At 44.3% G+C, this 22,143-nt stretch overlaps 1 protein-coding gene across 14 annotated transcripts in view; it reads left to right on the top strand.

The window, feature by feature from the left end:
- Positions 1 to 3,939, top strand: part of LOC145504685 (liprin-alpha-1-like) — a 59,741-nt gene extending 55,802 nt beyond the window's left edge. For all 14 annotated transcript variants that reach the window (XM_081486008.1, XM_081486014.1, XM_081485946.1 and 11 more), the window contains 2 exons: positions 1,572 to 1,795; positions 3,603 to 3,939. In XM_081486008.1, coding sequence (XP_081342134.1) covers positions 1,572 to 1,795; positions 3,603 to 3,921 — 543 coding nt within the window. In that variant the 3' untranslated portion in view covers positions 3,922 to 3,939. The remainder of the gene's footprint in view (positions 1 to 1,571; positions 1,796 to 3,602) is intronic.
- The last annotated feature ends 18,204 nt before the right edge of the window (positions 3,940 to 22,143 follow it).

Here is a 22,143-nt window from a genome sequence, read left to right as displayed (position 1 = left end):
CCCAGAGGCAGGAAGAGAAGGAGCCACTCGGAGATAGATCAAGGGTCGTGTCAACAAGCTGGGATAACGGAGAGAGAGGGCCACATCAGGGAGGACCCTGGGCTCAGGCCTGAGCAGCTCGAGGCCGGAGCCTGTTTCCTGAAGTGAGGAGGGCACTGGGGTGGGGAGCTAAGAGCCGGCCTCAGCCCTGTTCAAGTGGACGAGCCCGTCAGCAGCTGAGTGTTCCGGCCTGGATCCGGGAGAGGACTCAGGGTCGTGGGCATACAGATGGCATTTAAAGGCACGAGCATGGTAAAGTCACCAGGCATGTGCTGGTGGAGAGAGATGGGGTGCAAGAGTAGAGCCGTGGGGTGCCCCACATTCCAAGGTTGAGAAGGGGCGCGAGGGACTGAGGAATAACCCCAGAGAGGGAGGGGCCTGGAGCCCAGGGAGAGACATGCTGCGGGGGCAAGGAGGGGAGGGGGCTTGATAACATGGGTTCCTTGGCGCCCCCGGGGAACTGCCCTGCGGGGTGGGGCACACCACCTGCTTGCAGAGAGCTGGAGACCGGGTGGGGCAGGGGACAGTAGAGGCCGCTCCCAGGGAGCTTTCAGAGACCTGCAGTGGGTGCTGCAGGGAGCCCTGGAGGAGGAATCTGCTGGTTCCCATTGTGCGATTTTAAGGTGAGAAAAGGGAGAGGATGTGCTGACCGGGCTGATGGGGGTGAACCCATAGGCAGCTGGTTCGCTGGAGCGGAGCAGGAATGATGGCAGGAGGTGCTGGAGCCAGCGAAGGGGGTGGCCCAGCCCTGGGGAGGGATTGTGACGAAGACAGAGGGTGAGGGCACAGGCAACGGGGGACAGGGAGCCGGCAAACCAGCCCCTCAAGGCTGCCCCTTGGTTGCTTTGAGGTCATGTCTGGGAAAAGAAGGCAGGACCTGGGTTGAGAGTGGGGCAGGGGGGAGATTTGCAGAGAGAAGGGTGTGAGGTGTGAGAGTGGAAGAGCAGGATGGGGCCCAGCAGGCACTCTCCCGGGCATCTCTGATGACAGAGCCACCCCTGGGGTGTGAGGGGCCGTCCCCCAGAACAGCCCGAGTGCCTGTGCCCCGAGAGGAGAGCCGCGGGGGGCTGGCCTTCCGGTCCCCTGGCTGCCCCTGCTCGCTCTTGTCTGAGGTGTTCAGACCAGCCTGGAAAACGGAGGGCTGGGAACCTGTGAGGACTGTACTCCTCGGTGAACTAGTACAAGTGATGACGGCTGAGGTGGACCCAGCTGCTGCGGAGCTGAAGGATTTTTTTTTTCTTTTCCTTCCGCCTGGCTGAAGGAAGCATGGATGTATTTTTTTTTAATTTTCGGTTTTTGTCTCTGACTCCATCAGCCCACCCTTATGAAAAACCTCATAGGATTGCCTTCCGTCCACGCTAAGACCTGAATGTCACCAGGCCATCTAGGAACTGGATTCTCCTCCTGCCCGTTTCTTCAGTACTGCTCGCTTAAGAGATGGCAGTGTCTCATAAGCATGGCCCATTTATCCAAAGTCAGGGCTCCCATGTAAAATCGTGGTCACTGACGAGACGTGGTCCTCTCGTGCCCAGGTGCAGACCCCGAAGAAACAGGACTGCGAGCGCGCCAAGGAAGCCAGCGTGCCGGCCAGCGTGGCCCAGGCGTTCGAGAGTGACGTGGACGTGTCTGACGGCGAGGACGACAGGGCCACCCTCTGCAGCTCGGCCGCTCTGCTGTCGCCCAGAGGGCAGGGCGATGCCGAGACTCTGACTGCGATGCTTCAGGAGCAGCTGGACGGCATCAACGAAGAGATCCGGTGGGTGCGCCCGAGCCCAGCTTCCTGGAAACTTGGTTTCTCTGAGGAGCTGTTCTCCTTAGACAAGTCTTGAGTGTTCCCTAGTAAGAAAACTGACTTCAGGTCTGCTTCAAGAATTTTCAGTTCCGAGATGGCCCTTGATTATAGAGCTCAGTCAGCCAGGGCGTTCGGTCCACAGTGTGTTGTCAGCACTCTGTGGGGAGGCGCTGTGGGGTGTTCCCCTCTCAGCTCTGAGCCCCAAGGTGGGTGAGGTGCCAAGGCGGTGTCCCCCTGTGGCCCGTGCACCCTCCGGCACTGAGGGTTCGCCCTCGTGTGTCCTTCGGAGCCGCCCACGTTCTGGTGAAAAGCCACCTAGAACAGAAAAGCTGGGGTTTTGGGGTTGGCAAATTCCCACTCAGATCTGCATTTTCCTTTTAAAGTTAATACAGTGTGAAGATTGGCTTGTTGTAAGTAAGACAGTGGTCCAAGGACATGTGTTTGAGTTTTTCTCATCTCATCAGTATATTGAAGATGTTTTCCTTAGACACCGTCTTGGCAGTTATAACAATTTACAAAACGGGCTAGAATCCAAAGGCCGGCCTCGTGGTGAACAGGGGGCCTTGGGTCTGGGTGCAGCCGGGTGGCTGGGGGCCCCGAGATCTGCCTGGTACCACACCCGCACAGCCATGCCTCCTGTCCCGAGTCCACGTTCAGAGTTGGTCGCAGGCCGGTGACCCTGCACAGGACCTGGCAGAGCCGCTGCTCAGATTGTTCTTGTCACGTCAGCCCAGGCCGAGGTGCCCGTTCCTGTCGGCCGAGCACGGGGGGCCCGGGGGAAAGGCGGGGGTGACGGCCAACCAGCAAACGCAGGTGGTGCCGCCTGCACTTCTGACGCCGTAGACAGACTGCTCTGTGGGCCGGCTTTGAGCACAGACAGCTCAGAAAGATTGTCTTTCCCCGTCCCCGCAGGTAATCTGGAACGGTTATATATTAATATTTTTATTTTTACAGCACGTTGTCAGGTAAAGGTGATTTTTCCTTATGCCACAAGTTAACTTGATGTAAATGGCAAATGCTGTCCATCAACTTGTTATCAACGGTGAAAAACTTCCAGTATGTATAAGCAGAAGTGAAACTGGAGAGGTTACGACCTGTAAGAATCTTGTAGTTAAATTTGAAAATCATTTTATTTGCATAATCGAGTATTTAAACTGCTGTATAAAATCATCCACCACACATTAGGGGAGAAAAGCAGTAACCATGAATTACAGGTTAACGCAGCACATTGACATGAATCCAGAAACTCACACAAAGCTGGTGGAGAACTGCATCAAGTGATGCGTTTGTATGTATAGAACCTTAAAAAAAAAAAATCAACTCAGCACTTCATCTGGTCTGGAGACTTGTGTTTAGAAACTCCAGCTTGTTCGTGAATTGCTGTTTGATTATACAGAGTTCCCGATTCCCAGTGGAAAAGACTTGAGGCACTGCCGTGCATCTCTGCCCTGAGAGCGGGGAAGGTGAAGGTTGTCAACTTCAGGTTATCTCCTCACAGGGAGAGAGGCGCCACCCAGGCCCCGTCAGAATGTTAGAGTAAATCAGTCAAATCAAACGTGAACGATCAGGGGCCACTTTGTAAGACTCAATGATAATTATTCTAAGTTTGAGACTGTTGAAAAGAGGGAAAGTCCTACCTTTTTGCTGAGATGTTAGTTGAGCAACTGTTCCTGGAATTTGCTAATCGTGACACAGAATGCAAGCCCACATTTGTTGTCCAGACACGTTCCTCTGCTGACAAAGGCAGGTGAAGAGTTGTATTCTATTTTAGGTTGATCCAAGAAGAGAAGGAGAACACGGAGCAGCGGGTCGAGGAGATTGAGAGCAGAGTGTGCAGGGGGAGCTTAGGCAACCTTCGTCGTCGTGAATCTGTGAGCTCCCTCAACCTGTGTCCCACCTCCTCGCTTGCCGACTCCTGCCTGCCCAGCAGTGGGCGCTCCAAGCCCCAAAGGAGGCTGCACAGCCCGGAGCAAGAGGTAGACAAGCTGGACATCAAGACTCTGGCCTCCCTGCTGCGTCCCTCCCCCAGCACACTGGTTTTGTGTTTTATTTGTTTCTTTTTTGTTTTTTTCTCTTTTTACCCAGAATAAAATCAGATATACATTTGCTACGCTCAGAGGTGTAAGATTTTTAAAACTGGCTAGTCTTTAATCATTCCGTAATCACACAGCGACAAATGAGTCTTGATATTTGGACCGCCGGCTTAGCCACATCATCATGAACTCAGCCAGAGCCTGCCTCTGTAACGTTGGGCCTGGCCTGTGCTGGGCACAGCAGCTGCAGGGAAGTTTTCTGTTCTCAGGGAGCAGACAGCTTCGTGAAAGTAACCATAGGCAGGTCTCATGGTGTGTGAAAACCGTGCAGCACGTTTTCCATTGGGGATGCCTGGCTGCAGGGTGCAGGGCATGCGGTGGGAACAAAACCAAGAAGCTAAACTGGTCTGCTTGCTGCTGGACCTGGCCGCACGCTCAGGCCAGCTCTGCGTGTGAAACCAGGTTAAAAGCCCAGGGCCCCAGGGAAGAAGTTGGGCTTCCTCGCTCTTCCGAGTCTAAAAATGGGATGACGACCTAGGGCTTTTGGTGACAGAGTGTGCGGCTCTAAAGCACATGTTCCAGCTTTCTTGCGTGTTTAGCTTAGGTTTTGTGAGTGCATTGCTGTTTACCCCATGAAATCATGTCTGCAACACTCTGCTTTGTAACTGCACTTGTAGTATCACTATTTTTTGTTACCACCCATTTCATTGTAGCTGCATTGTTAGTTAGCATATAATTAAATTATCGGTGAATCATTTTAGCTGCAGATGAAGTGGTAACTAGTCCATTTTGTGGTCTCTTGACACACTGTTTTTATAATTTGCATCACTGGCTAATTAGTTGGTATTTAAAATTCTTTGAAATTTCTCTGTGGTTTCATGCTTGATTTCTTTCCGAGTATTTGTAAAAGAACAGTTCTGTATATTTTTTCCTTGTTGTTGGAGCTCTCTGACGGTGTGTCTGCTTTCATCATTGGTTTTGATTTCCTGTCTCATACTGTTGTCTGCTTAGTCGTCGTCAGTCCAGACCCCAGCCTCCCATCCCCCCACCCGGAGGCTGTAGTTTACCCATCCGTCTCCCCTCCCTCGCCCTCCCACTTGCTCTGGTCATAGCAGTGCTGTGGTCCACAGCGTGTGTCCCTTTTCGTCGGGTTTGTGCTTTGTCGTCATGTCTCATTAAATGATGTTCTTCCCCCACAGCAGGAAGTTTGAATTATTGTATCACTATGCAGTTACAAGCAGAATGTAGATGGATAGTACACTACGTAACATGTGTGATTCATAAATGAGATTATGCTTACATAAAGAAATGATCATCTAAGTGTAGAATTAATGGACTTTTGACACAATATCCTTTCTGTGTTGGTGCTTGTACTTAAGACTGTAAATCTCATCAGCTTTTGCACGGTTAATGTCTCTACTAGACTCTCTTAAAATGTATCTTCTATGGTTCATAAAATGTAAAGACTCCACCTGCTATTATTCTAGCTTTCATTCTTATATATTTTCACAGGGTACCTGCTTTAATGAATTTATTTTGAGAAGTTTGAAATCAGATTCTACGTAAAGATATTACATTAACGTCCAATAGGTGGTTAGATTTGTTCAGTGTTAAAAAAAGGTATTATGGTAACTTCCTCATCTGTTAAATTACTATTTTGAAGTATAACATGTTATTTATTAAGAGAAACTAAGTTATAGAGAAGTTTGGCTGAGAATAGAAAACTCAGGCCCTTTGTTAAGGCCCTTCGTTGTACAGAATGCTGTGCTTTAACAAATCATGATGTTGGAATAGAATTGTATCTTCCTGAGGAATAACGTATAGTGTTTCTCTAGTAAATCCTGAATAGCTTATTTAACTTCTGTGGTCCAAGAAAATGTTCTGTTTCCAGTTACATGTTCTCTAAATCTTCATCTCACTTATATGTTTGCTGTCATTTTTGCTTTACTGTCTTTGCCTATACGGATTCTTGGATTTTTAGCTTCAAAGTCGCAATAAATCTGGTTTCTCTTCATTTCTTTGCATGCATCTATCAGCTTAGTGATTTAAGGAAGCATCGTCGAAAGGTAAACTATTTAGTAATTTAGCATGCCTTTGTTTCTCGATGAAGTATTAAAGAGTCTTTATCGTTTTACATGAATGAACGCTATGTGGTTATGTACCGGTGAATACTTGACATTTTAATGGAAGTGATGAAACTCACCCACCACTTAAAATATGCTGATGATTTTGTTGCAAATGGGTCATTCCTTGGGGAAATTGTAACAGTTTGCCTTTCTCCCACTTGTTTGCCTTCTAATCATCTCATGCTTATTTATAATGGACGTAGTATTATTTATTATTTTTAAAATTTTATTTACTTATTTATTTTGGCCATGCTGCACAGCTTACGGGATCTTAGTTTCCCAACCAGGGATCAGACTTGTGTCCGGGCAGTGAAAGTGCCTCTGGACCTAACCTCTGGACCACCATGGAATTTCCACTTAGTGGTTTTTTAAAAGAAATGACCGAATCAGAACCATAGATGTTAGAATTGGGGGAAACCAATTTAATGATGGTGGGTAGCAGTGTGCAGGACTCTGTGCACCAGGCACCCCGAAGAGTGCTTTCCGAGCCTGTCATCTAATCCCACAGACACCCAGGTGAGGTCCAGGCTGCTGTTATCCCCATTCAGCAGACATGGACACTGAGGCTTAGAGAGGCTGGGCACCATGCCCAGGCTTGCACACCCAGCAGTGCGGTGGGGACTGGTCTGATCAGAGCCTGGACACTTAGCTGTGGTGCCGTCCAGCCCGCTTTCCTCCAGAGGCTCTCGTGTCCATCATGGCATCCCTGATGGAGGGAGCATCAGGAGGGAGCTCGGTGCCTCTCCGCTCGGGTCACTTGGATGAGCCCCTGTTGTTGGAGTCCAGTGCCCCGAGGGCTGGCCTTCCTTGTCCCTCTCTCGCTTCCAGCCTGCTAATCGAGCACTCCTGGGGCTTTCCGCAGGACTCGGGCAGCCGCGCTCCAGTTCAGGCAGCGCAGTGCCCAGGAACCCTTCTGCCGGGCACAGCAGAGCAGCACCGTCACCCTGGGGTTTGTGACCTGGGTGTACGGCTCGCCCGTTTTGTGGCCTGCTTTGCCCTCTTGTTAAGTGAGGACACGGTACTGCCCGTCCTAGTCACGTGGGCACCCGTGGGGCGGGCTCCCATCCTGGGGGAGGGCGGCCAGGCTGGGGACCCAGAGGCCTGCCTTAGGAGGAGGCCCGGGGGAAGGGCCTGGCCGTGGTCCCTGACTTTGAGGCAGGTGTTTTTCTCCATGGAGTCTATAGTCAACCCAGGGGTGTCACTTCCTTGGTCTGTTCTTTGTTGTTTTCTGATTTTTATAAATGCTTCTTTTAACTTGAATTTGAGATTGATCCCTGTTCAGTTCCATGTGGATAATTTCTAGCCTTTTAGCCTTCTGTTGTCTGAGGGTGGTTGTTAGAGATCAGGGGAGGGTGCACAGTTTATCCAACTGCTGTTAAATGAGTTCAGCTGTATTTTGCACTAAGTCACTTTGTTGTCACCAAGCTCCTGTGGGGCTGCAGTGGATCAGTATTCTTTACAGAATCTCATTAAAAAGGCACAGGTTAGTTGGTTAAAACAGCGCACTCATTGTTTATAAAAATACTTGGCCGTGCATGCTTCCTAAAACCTCCCCTGGCTGAACCACTCGCGCAAAGGTATAAGTGAGACCCGTCTGGACCCTGAAGGGGTTAGCTGTTCCCCACACTGTTGCCACCACTGTTTCCTGTCCTCAGACCCAGGACCAGCGGAAAAGCTGGGAGTCCAGGAGAGATCATCTATTTTTTTTTTTTAATTAGTTTATTTCTTAATTGAAGGATAATTGCTTTACAGAATTTTGTTCTTTTCTGTCAAACCGCAACATGAATCAGCCACAGGTACACATATAGACCCTCCCTTTTGAACCTCCCTCCCATCTCACTTCCCATCCCACCCCTCTAGGTTGATACAAGATTATCTCTTAGTGAAGACTTCTTTTCAGTTCAGTCGCTCAGTCGTGTCCGAATCTTTGCAACCCCATGAATTGCAGCACGCCAGGCCTCCCTGTCCATCACCAACTCCCGGAGTCCACCCAAACCCATGTCCATCGAGTCAGTGATGCCATCCAGCCATCTCATCCTCTGTCGTCCCCTTCTCCTCTTGCCCCCAATTCTTCCCAACATCAGGGGCTTTTCCAATGAGTCAACTCTTCGCATGAGGTAGCCAAAGTATTGGAGTTTGAGCTTCAACATCAATCCTTCCAATGAACACCCAGGACTGATCTCCTTTGGGATAGACTGGATGGATCTTCTTGCAGTCCAAGGGACTCTCAAGAGTCTTCTCCAACACCACAGTTCAAAAGCATCAATTCTTTGGCACTCAGCTTTCTTCACTGTCCAACTCACACATCCATACATGACTACTCGAAAAACCATAGCCTGGACTAGACGGACCTTTGTTAGCACAGTAATGTCTCTGCTTTTAAATATGCCATCTAAGTTGGTCATAACTTTCCTTCCAAGGAGTAGGTGTCTTTTAATTTCATGGCTGCAATCACCATCTGCAGTGATTTTGGAGCCCCCAAAAATAAAGTCTGACACTGTTTCCACTCTTTCCTTACCTATTTGCCATGAAGTGATGGGACCAGATGCCATGATCTCAGTTTTCTGACTGATGAGCTTTAAGTCTACTTTTTCACTCTCCTCTTTCACTTTCATCAAGAGACTTTTTAGATCCTCTTCACTTTTCTGCCATAAGGGTGGTGTCATCTGCATATGTGAGGTTATTGATATTTCTCCCGGAAATCTTAATTCCAGCTTGTGCTTCCGCCAGCCCAGCGTTTCTCATGATGTACTCTGCATAGAAGTTAAATAAGCAGGGTGACAACATCCAGCCTTGACGTACTCCTTTTCCTATTTGGAGCCAGTCTGTTGTTCCATGTCCAGTTCTAACTGTTCCTTCTTGACCTGCATACAGGTTTCTCAAGAGTCAGGTCAGGTGGTCTGGTATTCCCATCTCTTGGTGACTTTTCCACAGTTTATTGTGATCCACACAGTCAAAGGGTTTGGCATAATCAATAAAGCAGAAATAGATGTCTTTTGGAACTCTTCTTGCTTTTTCAGTGGTCCAGTGGCAATTTGATCTCTGGTTCCTCTGCCTTTTCTAAAACCGGCTTGAACATCTGGAAGTTCACGGTTCACCTATCACTGGAGCCTGGCTTGGAGAATTTTGAGCATTTACTAGCGTGTGAGATGAGTGCAGTTGTGCAGTAGTTTGAGCATTCTTTGGCATTGCCTTTCTTTGGGATTGGAATGAAAACTGACGTTTTCCGGTCCTGTGGCCACTGCTGAGTTTTCCAAATTTGCTGGCATATTGAGTGCAGCACTTTCACAGCATCATGGGGGTTGGGGGCGGAAGCGTATTATGGGACCTCATCAGGAGGATGTTCAGGAGGCTGGTGTTCCCCCGGGTCCTCCATTTCCCTGTGGACTCTTGAAAGGATGTCACTGAGGGGTCCCTTTCCTGTGACACTTATCAGAGGGTGCCACATGGCATGGATGGTAGACGGTCCTTGACCATCTAGAGGAGGGGTCCCCAGTCTCCAGGCTGTGGTTCAGTACCTCCTGTCATCATCAGTAGTGAGGTTAGATTACAAATAAAGTGCACAGTAAATGGAAAGCTTGAATCATCCTGAAAACACCCCTCATCGCCGGCTGGGGGAAGAATTGTCTTCCACAAAATTGGTCTCTGATGCCAGAAAGGTTGGGAACCGCTGATCAAGATGACCAGCCTGTGTTCCATCTAGAAAACAGTGCTCTGCTGACATGCTGATGGCATTACACTAACTGAAGAGGTCAAAGAAAAGCCCGCTGTGGGCAGAGGTAAGCACTGTTCCTTTCACCGTCAGAGGAAATCGCCAACAGCAGAAGTGGCTTATGCCCATTGTTGGGGATGAGCCAGTGGGCCTCTGATGCGGTCTGGAAAATGGGCCTGAGACACCCGAAGGGAAAAGAAGCCCAAAGTGGGGGCTGCATCATGAAACTCCTTACTGCATCGCGGGCGGGTGTCCCACTGCAGCAGTTTCAGACTAACCCCAGACAACTCCCAGAGCAACCAGGAACTGCTGGTGCAGGTGAGTCAGCCTGGCTTGGCTGCATAACCAGAGACAGATCTCACCGGAAGCTTCTAGCAAAGTCTCCCAAAGCAACACACATCCACAGGTGATGGTCCCATCTGTGGATGTCGCATCCTCCCATGTGGGGGGCCTCGATGGAAAGCCCATGGTTTGCCTGGACTCTCCTGCCTGCCGCTCCAGGTCCTTATCTTCACTAAAACCTCACACAAGGATGCTCCACAGAGCATCAACCATCTGAATCTCATTTTCCATATATTCAACCTCAACTATATTATGGAGAAATAATAAAGCCTACTTCATAGGCTTGTTTACAGGGACAAATTAAAACTATTTAAAGTGTTTAGAACAAAGCTGGCACATTTGGTGCTGAAAAATACTCACTTTTATCACTGAAACAAGGGCATCACTGCCATCATTAATAATCTCCCAAGGCAAACAACAATACATGCCTGGATATGTAAATTCCAGCTTGTCTATTTCTTAAATACTTCACAGTCACACATCAAAATGAAATATTATTTTGCAAAAACTATATTTGCTATTTCAATGGGTAAGACTAGTGTGTGTGCTCAGTCGCTCAGTCGTGTCCGACTCTTTGCAACCCCATGGACTGCAGCCCACCAGGCTCCTTTGTCCATGGGATTTCCCAGGTAAGAATGCTGGAGTGGGTTGCCATTTCCTACACCAGGGGATCTTCCTGACCCAGGAATCCAATCAATGTCTCCTGCACTGCAGGTGGATTCTTGACTGCTTGAGCCACCAGGGAAGGATTTTTATATGATGACATGAACTTTATTTACTGATTTCAAGAAAAGTTAAGTCATGGTTATGGCTCTGCTTTGTTCACATCTGCTCCGTGAGAACTGATGGCTCCTTCCTAGGACCAGCTCCAGCCTTCACATGGGAGTCAGACGCATCTTGTGTTTCCATTTCAAAACAAATAAATTCGCCTGCCAATGCAGGAGACGAGGGTTCAGTCCCTGGTCCGGGAAGATCCCGCCTGCCCCAGAACAACTAAGCCCGTGTGCCCCAACTACTGAGCCTGTGCTCCAGAGCCCGGGCTGCAACAAGAGAAGCCCCTGTAAAGCGAAGTCTGCACTCTGCAACGGAGAGGAGCCCCCGCTCTGCACAGCTCGAGAAAAGCCTGTGCAGCAACGAGACCCAGCACAGTCGGATAAATAAAAAACAATTTTTAAAATGGTATTGACAAACCCAAAGGAAAATATCCTCCAGAAACACCTGATACCTCTTTTCAATACACATTGCTTTTAATGTCATATGAGACCCATTTACCATCATAAGTATTTCTCCTTCTTTAATGAGAATGATTCTCTGACTTCTAATCTCTGAAATATATGAAAATTACTATTCCAGAAATATGAACTTTGTTTCAAATTAACATATATAACTAATGTACTAGAATCTAACTTTAAAAGTGGTGAAAATAATTTTGTAGTATGTTACTTTTTTCTTGGAGTTTTAACTAAATTTCTTGTAAGGTTTGGAGTCTCTGATTTGAAAAATAATTTAAAACAGGTTATTTTAATGCATGAATTCTGTTGCTACAAAATGGAAAGGGTGAATGCAAATTTCCAATTAGAGGCAGCCTTAAATGGGCTTTTGAATATCAGTCTATGTCCAAAGTGCAGAGATAAAGATAATTTTTAAAATCATATTTTTTCATTTATGCATGACATAGATAGCTATTGTATATTCTATGTGAATTCTCTCAAAAAATTGCTTTAGATTGAAGAGCAATACTCTGTCGATATATGAAATTGACAGTCACATTTAGAGTTGGAGAAATGTGGCTTATACAAGGAAAATCTATTGTTATAATTGATAAGCAACACAATTCAGGAAAGCTAACATTTCCTATTTTGCTTTGGAGAGAGTCTTGAGGTTTTCAAAGATGGAGGTTTCAGGGATTGCTGGCTAGGATGACCAGTGATAACATTTTTGAAGTCTTGGAAAAGAATATTTCTGAAAAGTAAATGAATTTGGGTGACTGGTAACTTTGGTTGTTACACTAACAGGTGACCCGAATATGCCATACAGGGTGAGAGCACGGCCACACGGGGACGTCCAGGGGCCCACCAACATGACCGCCTGCCTTGCCCTCGGTTCCAAATCCTTAGAAAAACCAATTCATTCATTCAAACTATTTTGGGCGCTTTGTATATATCATATATAACTATATATGAGCTTCCCTTGTGGCTCAGATGGTAAAGAGTCTGCTTGCAATGCAGGAGACCCGGGTTTGATCCCTGAGTTGGGAAGATTCCCTGGAGGAGGGCATGGCAATCGAATCCAGCATTCTCACCTGGAGAATCCCCATGGACAGAGGAGCCTGGAGGGCTACAATTCATGTGGTCACAAAGAGTCAGACACGACGGAGCCACTAAGCACAGCACAGCACAAGCTTTATATAGAGGATGGGTAAACAACAAAGTCCTACTGTACAGCAAAGGGAATTACATTGACTATCCTGTGATAAGCCATAATGGAAAAGAATATAAATAAAAGGTATATGTATGTGTGTGTATATATATATGTATATATAGCAATCACTTTTCTGTACGGAAGTAATTAGCACACTATGAATCAACACAGAAAAGTGAAAGTGTTAGTCATTCAGTCGTGGCTGACTCTTTGGGATCCCATGGACTATAGCCTGCCAGACTCCACTGTTCCATGGGATTTTTCAGACGAGAAGACTGGAGTGGGTAGCCATTTCTTTCTCCAGGGGATCTTCCCAACCCAGGGATCGAACCTGGGTATCTTGCATTGCAGGCGGATTCTTTACTGTCTGAATTGTACTCATTATTATACTACTTCAGTTTTAAAAAATCAAATTAAAAAAAAAGAACAGGTTGGCCAGGTTAAGATATTATAAGGAAGCAATGTTCAAGCAGAGGTCTCAATAAGAAGAAAGAGCCACGCTTGCCAAATATGGGCACAGGGGTCCACATAAATGAAGAGCAGGTTTACATGTCACGTTAAGGTTCTGAGCAGGAGCCGAGTTTGCTGTCCACAAGCCCTCAAGGAGACGGCCTTTGGTCTGGAAGGAAAGGCAGGTGAGCAGGCAGAAAGGCTCAGGGCAAGGCCAAGGCCTGAGCACAGCCTGGCGAGACTGGGGCAGAAGATGGGTTTTATCTGAACTGTCTGTCAGTGAAGGATGTTAGAGGGGTGAGAGACAGATCCAACTCTCTCTGGTTCAGCCTGCAGACCGGACACTGCAGAGCAGAGCAGGTCATCAAAGCTGCTCTGTGAGGACGAGGGAGCAGAGGACTAGCTGGCGTGAGAGGAGACGCTGACCCAGGTCAGGACACACCGCAAGGCAGTGTCACAGGACCTTCTGGTGGTTCAGGGTACACAAAGGCTCTGAGGGGTGAGACCCAGATTCCTGGTTTGAGCAGCTGGTTGGGTCGTGGGAGGAATGTGGTGGCTTTGACTCACATGGGAGGGTGGGCTGCATTGAGGTGAATAAAAGTGCCTGGTCCTTCTTGATACATTAAAAAAATTTTTCTTGGCGTCTAGTTGCTTTACAATGTTGTGCTAGTTTTTGCTATACAGCAAAATGAATCAGCTATACGTATACACATACCCCCTCTTTTTTGAATTTCCTCCCCCTTTAGGTCACCATGGGCTTCCCTGGTGGCTCTGACAGTAAAGAATCTGCCTGCAATGCGGGAGACCTGGGTTAAATCCTGTGTCGGGAAGATCCCTGGAGAAGGGAATGGCAACCCACTCGAGTATGCTTGCCTGTAGAATTCCATGTACAGAGGAGCCTGGGGGGCTACAGTCCATGGGGTTGCAAAGAGTCGGACACGATTGCATGACTAACACTCTTACGAGGTCACAGAGCACTGAGTAGAGGTCCCTGAGCTATACAGTACCTTCTCATCAGTTACCTACTTCATACATAGTGTCAATAATACATGTGTGTCAATCCCGTTCTCTCAATTCATCCTCTCTCCCTCTCCTTGGTGTCTATACATTTGTTCATTTGTTCCCTATGTCTGAATGTATATTTCTGCTTTGTAAATAAGATAACCTATATCCATTTTTTCAGATTCCATATATATGCATTAACACATGATATTTGTTTTTCTCTTTGTAGACATTCAAGTGAGGGTGTTGAATAAACATTTTGGAGCTCGGGGCCAATCCAAAAATTGGGACTCCTAAGTTGATAGACGGTTTCAAAGTTCAGGAATTAAATGAGATAAATTAGGACAAGTGTTTACACAGAAACAGAAAAGGACCTAATACGAATCAGGGGACATTTCCAAATAGGGAGGTGGGGAAGAGAAAGCGTTCACAGAGCAGGAGACTGAGACAGTGTGACCTGTGCAGTCAGAGTAAGGCAAAGGACCCCTCACTGCAGTCAGGGAGTCATGCCTAGGATTTAGGAAAACCAGCTTCGTTGGGTTAAGATTAATTACATTCTTGCAGATGTTCACTGCTGTTCAAATTCTGCAAAAGTCTGAATTGTACACTGAATTGTTTTCAAACACTGTATTTAGCTACTAATACATCTAGTATTTCCACAGCGTCTGATTTCTGTTCAATTTTCAAGTACTTTCAAGGGATTTAAAGAGAACCAAGAAAATTAAGCATTGTTATTATATAGGTCTTTGATACCAAGTGACAATTTGAGTAAAAACTTTCCCACTTTTCCTATTTGTAGCATCGTGTTTCCCCAGTTATGTTCGATTTTAACTCTGACAACACGATGTATCTAAGAAAGTAAGAAGAGCAAAATTAATAGTCATTAGGGAGGTTGTGCTTTTCAGTGTTTTTATTAGAAACTGAGATGATGATAATAATGATTGAAGAGAAAATCTTTCTGAACCAAATTTGTCAACTTGTAAACTGGTAAATGTTTCAATGAGACATTCACAATGTTCATATTACTCAGAGCTTCACAGAAGTGAATTATGTTCTTGTAAACAAACAAACAAACAAACAAACAAACTTCTCTTGTTCCTACCACAATACTGATCTGAATATGCTTTGCAAAGCTTACCCTCTTTTAAAACACTGGAATGCTTGCTGGTTTACTATTACTCTCCCATTCCAGCTACCAGCAACATTCACCCACAGGGATTTGAGAAAAATCATTTATTTATCTCATCATAATACAATATATCTGAAAAATGTTTATGTTTTTGACCAATTGTGCACTAATACTCTAAGGAAATCTCTTTAAAGAAAGAAAAGTTTTAATACTTAGAAGATTATGTTCACAGGATTTTTACTAATTACATTTTATGCATAAAGAGAGAACATCCGGGACTTCCCTGGTGGTCCAGTGGTTAAGAATCCACCTGCCAATGCAGGCGACACAGGTTCAATCCCTGGTCTGGAAGGATTCCACATGCTTCAGAGCAACTAAGCCTGGAGCCACAACTACTAAGCCTGTGCTCAGGAGCCACAACAAGAGAAGCCACTGAAATGAGAAACTCACATACCACAACTTCAGAATAGACCCTGCTCACCACCATTAGAGAAAAGCCGATGCAGGAACAAAGACCCAGAACAGCCAAACATAAATAAATAGATGTTAGTTTTTAACAGAGAGAGAGAGAGAGAGAATGTCCAGAAATGTTGTCCAAGTAAAATGGCTGTGTAGACTCAACCAGTGTAGATAAAATTTATACTAGATAACAATTATAGAGCCAGATGAAATAAAAAGTCGAAAATGTAACAGCAGTAGAAATTATCCAAAATCAGATAGAGGCTACAGGAAATTTTTCTCTTAAAAAAAAACAGTTCTTAAGAGTAAGAAATGTGTTTGCAACAAAAAGAATAAAATACCTAGGAATAAACCTACCTAAAGACACATAAGACCTGTATGCAGAAAATGGTAAGACACTGAGGAAAGAAATCAAAGACTACACAAACAGATAGAAAGATATACCATGTTCCTGGACTGGAAGAATAAATATTGTGAAAATGACTAAACTACCTAAAGCAAACTACAGATTCAATGCAATCCTTATAAATTACAGAAGGCATTGTTTTTCACAGACCTAGAACAAATAATTTTACAATTTGTTTGGAAGCACAAAAGACCCCAAATAGCCAAAGCAATCTTAAGAAAGAAAAACAGAGCTGGAGGGATCAACCTTCCTGGCTTCAGATATACTACAAAGCTACAGTCATTGAAACAGTATGGTACTGGCACAAAAACACATACAGATCAATGGAAGAAGGTAGAAAGCCCAGAGATAAACTCATGCACATATTGGCACCTTATCTTTGACGAAGGAGAAAAGAATATACAATGAAGAAAGGACAGCCTCTTCGATAAGTGGTGCTGAGAAAACTGGACAGCTATATGTAAAAGAATGAAATTAGACCACTTCCTAACACCATATACAAAAATAAACTCAAAACGGATTAAAGATCTGAATGTAAGACCAGAAACAATAAAACTCTTAGAGTGAAACATAGGTAGAACGCTGTGTGACATACATCACAGTAAGATCCTCTATGACCCACCTCCCAGAGTAATGGAAATAAAAACAAAAATAAACATATGGAGCCTAATAAAACTTAAAAACTTTTGCACAGCAAGGGAAACTACAAACAAGATGAAAAGGGAACCCTCAGAATGAGAGAAAATAATTGCAAATGAAGCAACTGACAAAGGATTAATCTCCAAAATATACCAGCAGCTCATGCAGCTCAACATCGGAAAAACAAACCCAACCAAAAACTGGGCAGAAGACCTAAACAGACATTTGTCCAAGGAAGACGTACAGATGACCAATGAACACGTGAAAAGATGCTCAACATCACTCATTATTAGAGCAATTAAAACTGTATGAGGTATCACTTCACATGGTTACAATCAAAGTTTTAGTCACTCAGTCAGGTCCAACTGCGACCCCATGGACCCCTAACCCACCAGGTTTCTCTGTCCATGGGATTCTCCAGGCAAGAATACTGGAGTGGGTTGCCATTTCCTTCTCCAAGGGATCTTCCCAACCCAGGGATCAAACCCAGGTCTCCTACATTGCAGGCGGATTCTTTACCAGCTGAGCCACAAGGGAAGCCCAAGAATACTGGAGTGGGTAGCCTGTCCCTTCTCCAGTGGATCTTCCCGATCCAGGAATCGAACTGGGGTCTTCTGCATTGCAGGCAGGTTCTTACCAACTGAGCTATCAGGGAAGCCCTCGGTTAGAATGGCCATCATCAAAAAAAATCTACAAACAATAAATGCTGGAGAGGATGTGGAGAAAAGGGAGCCCTTTTGCACTGTTGGTGGGAATGTAAATTGATAGAGCCACTATGAAGAACAGTATGGCTCTGTAACCCTGGATACTCATATTTGTAGAAAACAAACCATAAAAGAGTATAAAGATAGTGAAAACAAAGAGTCATAGAAATGCAAGTAGGGAGCAATATTTTTATTAGACAACTCAAGCTACAGCATATTTATAAGACATACAGTACAGGTTGTAACATTTAAGCTGATTTATGCGGTAGATAACATGGCATTCATTGTAAAATAAATGTTCAATACCTTCCTATGAGTGGTAGTTTTACTGATGTATACATGTTTTGAAAAATTGTGCATTTAAAATTAGTATACTTTATGTTATGTACTTAGAATTAATAAAGTAATCCTTTAAAGAAAATACAAAAAAAAAAAAAACAATTGGAATAAATCGACAACATGACCCAGCAATCCCTGGGCATATACCCTGAGAAAAGCACAATTCAAAAATACACATGTACCTCAATGTTCACTGCAGCATTATTTACAATAATGCTGGACATAGAAGCAACCTAGATGTCCATCAACAGCTGAATGGATAAAGAAGATGTGTTACATATATACAATGGAATATTACTCAGTCATGAAAAGGAATGAATTTGAGTCAGTTATAGTGAAGTGGATGAACACAGAGTTTGTTATACAGAGTGAAGCAAGTCAAAAGAAGTATTGTATATGTGTGTGTCAATCAGTTGTGTCTGACCCTTTGCGACCCCATGGTCTGTATGTAGCCTGCCAGGCTCCTCTGTCCATGGGATTTCTCCAGCCGGAATACTGGAGTGGGTTGCCATATCCTGCTCAAGGGTATCTTCCTGACCCAGGAATCACGCTTGTGTCTCTTACACTGGCAGGCAGATTCTGAGCCACCCAGGAATATGACAGCATATATAGAGAATCTGGAAAAATGGCACCGATGAACCTCGTAGAGAACAGACTTGTCGATACAGCGGAGGAAGGAGAGGGTGGGACCCATTGGGAGAGGAGCCCTGACATACACACACTGCCGTGTGTAAAACAGCACGTGGGAAGCTGCTGTGTAGCACAGGGAGCTCAGCTCCATGCTCTGTGATGACCTAGCAGGGTGGGATGTGGGGCTGGGAGGGAGGCTCAAGAGAGAGAGAGGATATATATATACAATTATCAGTGATTTGCATTGTTCTAAAACCAACAAAACGTTGTAAAGCAATTTCCACCAGGAAAAAAAAAAAAAAAAGTGAATTTGAGGCTTTCAGACCTGAATTTGTGGATTTTTGATTCCTGATCTTCTCAACCCCCATAGCTACAATGATGCAGATCAGCAGAAGAAAACTATGGTATCAAGGGACAGCAAGGGAATTCCAGAAAAACATCTACCTCTGCTTCACTGACTACACTAAAGCCTTTGACTGCATGGATCACAACCAACTGTGGAAAATTCTTCAAGAGATGGGAATACCAGACCATCTTACCTGTCTCCTGAGAAACCTGTATGCAGGTCAATAAACAATAGTTAGAACCTTGTATGGAACAACTGACTAGTTCAGAATTGAGAAAGGAGTATACTAAAGATGTTTATTGTCACCCTGTTTACTTAACTTAGATGTTAAGTACATCATATGAAATGCCAGGCTGGATGAGTTACAAGCTGGAATCAAGATTGCCAGGAGAAACATCAACCACCTCAGATATGTGGATGATACCACTCTAACGGCAGAAAGTGAAGACGAACTAAAGAGCCTCTTGATGAGGGTGGAGGAGAGTGAAAGAGCCAGCTTAAAACTCATTATTAAAAAAAATAAGATCATGGCATCTGGTCCCATCACTTCATGGCAAATAGAAGGGGGAAAGGTGGGAACAGGGACAGATTTCCTCTTCCTAGGTTCTAAAATCACTGCTGATGGTAACTGCGGCCAAGAAATTAGAAGACAATTGCTTCTTGGCAGGAAAGCTGTAACAAACCTAGACAGTGTGTTAAAGAGCAAAGGCATCACTTTGCCGACAAAGGTACGACTAGTCAAAGCTGTAGTTTTTCCAGTGGTCATGTACAGATGTGAGAGTTGGACCATAAAGAAGGCTAAGGACTGAAGAATCGATGCTTTTGAACTGCGGTGCTAGAGAGGACTCTTGAGAGTCCCTTTGACAGCAAGGAGATCAAACTAGTTAATCTTCAAGGAAATCAAGCCTGAATATTCATTGGAAATGCTGATACTGAAGCTCCAACACGTGTGCCACCTGATGGGAAGAGCCGACTCACTGGAAAAGATCCTGATGCTAGGAAAGATTGAAGGCAGAAGGAGAAGGGGGCAACAGAGGATGAGATGGTTGGTTGGATGGCATCACCAATGCAATGGACATGAACTTGGGTAAACTCCAGGAGATGGCAGGGGACAGGGAAGCCTGGCATGCTGCAGTCCATGGGGTCTCGAGGAGTCAGACAGGACTTGGTGACTGACCCACAGCAACAACAAATGAACACTGGATTGTTCACTAAGTGCCAAGTAGCAGTAAAATGCTATAATACACATTTAATTTGTGATTTGGGGGAAATAATGTATGAAACCTATGCTTACAAATATATTGGACTTTGAAGCTGTTTTTAAAAGGTTTCGTCAAAATGTAATAAGGCTAAATCCTAAGATAATGTATATACATACAAAAGTGTACAAATGAAAGTCACTCAGTCGTGTGTGACTCTTTGCAACCCCATGGATTATACATGGAATTCTCCAGGCCGGAATACTGTAGTGGGTAGCCTTTCTCTTCTCCAGGGATCGAACCCAGGTCTCCCACATTGCAGGCAGATTCTTTACCAGCTGAGACACAAAGGAAGCCCAAGAACACCAGATTGGGTAGCCTATCCCTTCTCCAGCAGATCTTCCCAACCCAGGAATCAAACCGGGATCTCCTGCATTGCAGGCAGGTTCTTTACCAACCGAGCTATGAGGGAAGCCCAAGTGTACCAATGATGGTGCACATATATGATTTCTCCAAAACGTCCCTGTTGGGTAATCATTTCTTTCGTAAATAAACTATTTTTTAACATAAGACACATAACAGTTTAATATATTTAGTGAATAGTATGTGTGTTAGTCGCTCAGTCGTGTGGAACTCTTTGCAACCCCACTGACCGTAGCCTGCCAGGCTCTCCCATCCACAGGATTTTCCAGGGAAGAATACTGGAGTGGGTTGCCATTTCCTTCTCCAAGTGAATGGTATAGATGCATATAAAACCTAGCCACGTGAAGCATGAAGCTAGAGGCTGGAGGAGCAGAAAAAGTCTGAGTGTTAAAAACAACAAAGCAGAAAATAAATCATTAACCATGTGTTAATCAACCCACTTTCCACAAGTCACCAGCTTTCTCAAAAGATTACACTGCTTTCATAGGTTCTCTAATTAATGTTTCTTAAATCAACACAGAGCCAGGGGTTAGGCTACCGGTTCTGTTTGTTTTGTGCATTAATTCTGCCTGTGACTGGTGGCTCAGTATATTAATAAATGCTTGTCCGTAACTGACCCTGTGTTTTTTTGCTTGAGAAACCAAAGCGGAGAGTGGACATACTTAAATTGGATTGAACTGTGAACTTCAGTTCTTTCTAGGGACACCGTGAAACAAGTCTATTCAACTGACCACACACGAAACACCTTTTGATCTGCCCCGAAGTTAAACACTATCATCAAAATGTTTTGCGGAGACTATGCGAGTATAATGGCTATTTTCATAAAACTTGACAGTTTTTCGAGATGTGAACCTCGTGTACAAAATTTCATTTGTGGTTCTTGACATTTTCAACAAGAAATACTGGTGTTTTAATTTATCTTCATTAAAGTTTTAATGAGTAGGTGTTCGATGTCACTATTAAACCAAGTTTGTGTTATTAAATATCAAATTCGTGCTAATTTTGAAATAATGTATTATTCTCTAGAGGCAATTCAGTGATCCCTACTTTCTAAAGTTACCTGACTCAGAATTCTAACTGAAGTGTAATAAGCTCTTTTTGTCTCCATACTTAACGTCTCTCTGTAAGAAACTAAAAGTAAACCTGACTGCTAATTTTTATTTAAAACCTATGGTATGTTCAGAAAATACGGTTTATTTTTTAACAATTATTTTGAATTTAAACAAATGTAAGACTTAGTTTAGTCATTTTATTTTTTTCCTTGTCTGAGTCACTTTGATCCAATTGCTCTAATAGTCCATGAACTTTGGAAGAGCCTATAGAGACGCTGAGTTATTTAAACGTACATCGTTTGAAAAGATATCCACTTCACACAGCCCTGGAAATTTTATATACATTTGTTGAGGATTTTCTACAAATCTGTATCATTAAAAATGCTTTCCAGAAGCCTTTTATTTTTAGTGCAAAAATGTTATGCAAGAAAAGAAAACAATTATTTGGTGAAACTTTGGCGCAAAAATGATGTTATTTACCCATTTACAAAGTATTAATCCCTAGAAATTTTTATTTACTTATATTGTTTTTCAAATTAAATATTGAATGGGACCTCAAATGTAACTACTTTCCATCACTGTTGGTTCATGAATCTTAATTTTACCTTGAGATTTCAGGATCTTATTTGCAGTTGAAACTTCCTTCATCATCTTATTAATTGTAAGGCAGTTACATTCTACTAAAGAAACAGAAGTTGTTACGTAATTTAGGCCAGGACAGTCAATGATTTAATTTGTAAAAGAAGTTGTTTTCTCCCGATTATTACTTTCAAATAATTGTACTTGGATGAATAGAAAATTTCTCCCTTTTTGTTCATTCAAGTACAATTATTTGGAAGTAATTAAAACTATATTCTGTGTGGTACATATGGTTTTATATTAACATTTATATGCCCATCT

The sequence above is a fragment of the Giraffa tippelskirchi genome, chromosome 1 (assembly GCF_054371585.1).
Source record: "Giraffa tippelskirchi isolate mGirTip1 chromosome 1, T2T-mGirTip1v1.2.pri, whole genome shotgun sequence".
NCBI classification, from domain to species: domain Eukaryota; kingdom Metazoa; phylum Chordata; class Mammalia; order Artiodactyla; family Giraffidae; genus Giraffa; species Giraffa tippelskirchi.
This window is presented reverse-complemented; position numbering and strand designations above follow the sequence as displayed.